The sequence below is a fragment of the Urtica dioica genome, chromosome 4 (assembly GCF_054948205.1).
Source record: "Urtica dioica subsp. dioica isolate 48M chromosome 4, U.dioica_male_clone48M_v1_H2, whole genome shotgun sequence".
NCBI classification, from domain to species: Eukaryota; Viridiplantae; Streptophyta; class Magnoliopsida; order Rosales; family Urticaceae; genus Urtica; species Urtica dioica.
The window spans coordinates 43,543,874-43,546,065 of record NC_142759.1 but is presented as its reverse complement, the minus strand read 5'-3'; the positions used below and the strand labels follow the sequence as shown (position 1 = coordinate 43,546,065).

The following is a 2,192-nucleotide window of genomic DNA, read 5'->3' as shown; positions in this document are numbered from 1 at the left end:
CGGTAGACTTTGAGTCCATCTCGACCCAGGGCCGGCCTCCGGCTCCATGGCCGACCCAGAGCCGGCCCCATGCCCAACCCAGGGCCGGCCTTCCAGCTCCATGGCCGACCCAGGGCCGGCCTTCGCCTCCATGGCTGACCCAAGGCCGGCCTCCAGCTCCATGGCCGACCTCCGGCCTCATGAGCTCGGCCTCCAGCTCCATGGCCGACCTCTGGCCTCATGAGCTCAGCCTCCAGCTCCATGGCCGACCTCCGGCTCCATGGCCGACCTCCGGCCTCATGAGCTCGACCTCGGCCTCATGAGCTCAGCCTCCAGCTCCATGGCCGACCTCCGGCCTCAAGAGCCTTCAGCTCTGTGGACGACCCAGGGTCGGCCTTCTGCTCCATGGCCGACCCAGGGCCGGCCTTCGGCTCCATGGCCGACCCAAAGCTGGCCTCCGGCTCCACGGCCGACCCAGGGCCGGCCTTCGACCAAGGGGATGCCCAAAATGCCCCTTGGTCCAGCCCCCGGTCCAGGTAATCCATTCTTGAGTATTGAAACGCTGCCGAACTCGGACCTCGCTCGTTTCTCTCAAGTCTCGGCCTCTAAACACTTAAACCCTCTATATCCGCCTCAATCCTACTAATGTTGAGCGTCGGAGAGGTAAATAGAGGCACCCCCTCTATTTCCCCTTTGTAGTTCACACCTCTCTTCTTCCTTTTCAGGTACTTGGACAAACTCAGAGGACACTCACAGCTAAGGGACGACTTGGGATATCAAGTCCGACACGCTCGAATCAAGACGGGACCACTTGGTCCGGCCTTGGGTCTAACCGCCTTTGACTCCTAAATCGTTGTCCGAAAAATTGCGACAACACCTCAAACGAGGAGTCATCCCCGAAAACAAGGAGGAATCCAGAAAGCTGAAAAGCTTGGCGCCGAAGTACATGATGAGGGGAGATACCTTGTTCAAGAGAGGGTACTCGATGCCCCGCCTCCAATGCTTGACCGAGATCGAGGCGAAGAAAGCACTCCACGAGGTGCACGAGGAGCTGTGTGGGAACCACGCCAGCGGACAGTGTTTGGCCCTGAAGCTGCTAAGGCTTGGATACTTTTGGCCGACCTTAAAAAAGAACTCCCACGAGTGGACCAAAGATGTGACAAGTTCCAAAGATTCGCCCACGTCCCGCGCCAGGCGCTGGCTCCGCTATGCCCGATCGTTTTACCTCGAACCTTTGCAAAGTGGGGAATCGACCTCATTGGTGAGCTGCCTACGGCCCCGCGACAATACAAGCACGCAATCATAGCTATCGATTATTTCACGAAATGGGTGGAGGCAGAACCATTGGCCAAGATCATGGAGGCGAACACGACTAGTTTCATCTGGAAGAACATCGTCTGCCGCTTCGAAATGCCCGCGTCGATCGTGACTGACAATGGAAAGCAATTCGACAACGCGCATGTCCGCGACATATGCGAACAGTTGGGCATCAGCAAGACCTTCTCCTCCCCCCGTCATCCTCAGGCCAACGGCCAAGTCGAAGCGGTCAACAAAACGATCAAGGAGAACCTAAAGAAGAAGTTGGAAGAAAGAAAGGGGGCGTGGGCCGAGGAGCTCCCCATGGTCCTGTGGGCGTACCAGACGACCGCGCGGAACGCGACCGGCAAAACCCCGTTCGCACTTGCATTCGGCATCGAGGCCGTGATACCCATCGAGACCAAGCTCCCGACTTTCTGCATCGAAGAATTCGAGGAAACCGCCAACAACGAAGTGATGAGGCTCGAGTTGGACCTCATAGACGAGAAGAGGGCGGACATGCTTACTCGCCTCGCCGCACAAAAGAGGAAGGTCGTGAAATATTACAACTCCAAGATCAAGCTTCGAAAGTTCACCGAGGGAAGCCTCGTCCTCAGAAGGGTGTTCCAAAACACCAAGGTGCAGGGGGCGGGAGTCCTGGGTCCCACCTGGGAAGGCCCGTATCGTGAACGTTGAGCCATACATGGTGGCACGTACGAGCTCGAGAACCTAGAAGGGCTCGTGTTCACTCATCCGTGGAACGCCGAGCATCTGAGGCAATACTACCAATAGAAGCCCGTTCTAGACTCTTCATGCTTTTTCCATTTTACTTTCAATTTTTTAAGTTACAATTTCGAGTTTAAATAAGGCTAATGGCCAAGGGATGTAATTTTAATTTGTTTTGACACAATAATGGG

General features: G+C 56.2%; 1 protein-coding gene across 1 annotated transcript; it reads left to right on the top strand.

The window, feature by feature from the left end:
- Window positions 1-925: 925 nt before the first annotated feature.
- LOC149401574 (uncharacterized) lies at window positions 926-1,971 on the top strand. The gene is made up of 3 exons (XM_089610789.1): window positions 926-1,220; window positions 1,319-1,440; window positions 1,543-1,971. The coding sequence occupies exons 1-3, from the start codon at window positions 926-928 to the stop codon at window positions 1,969-1,971; spliced, it is 846 nt and encodes a 281-aa protein (XP_089466915.1).
- The last annotated feature ends 221 nt before the right edge of the window (window positions 1,972-2,192 follow it).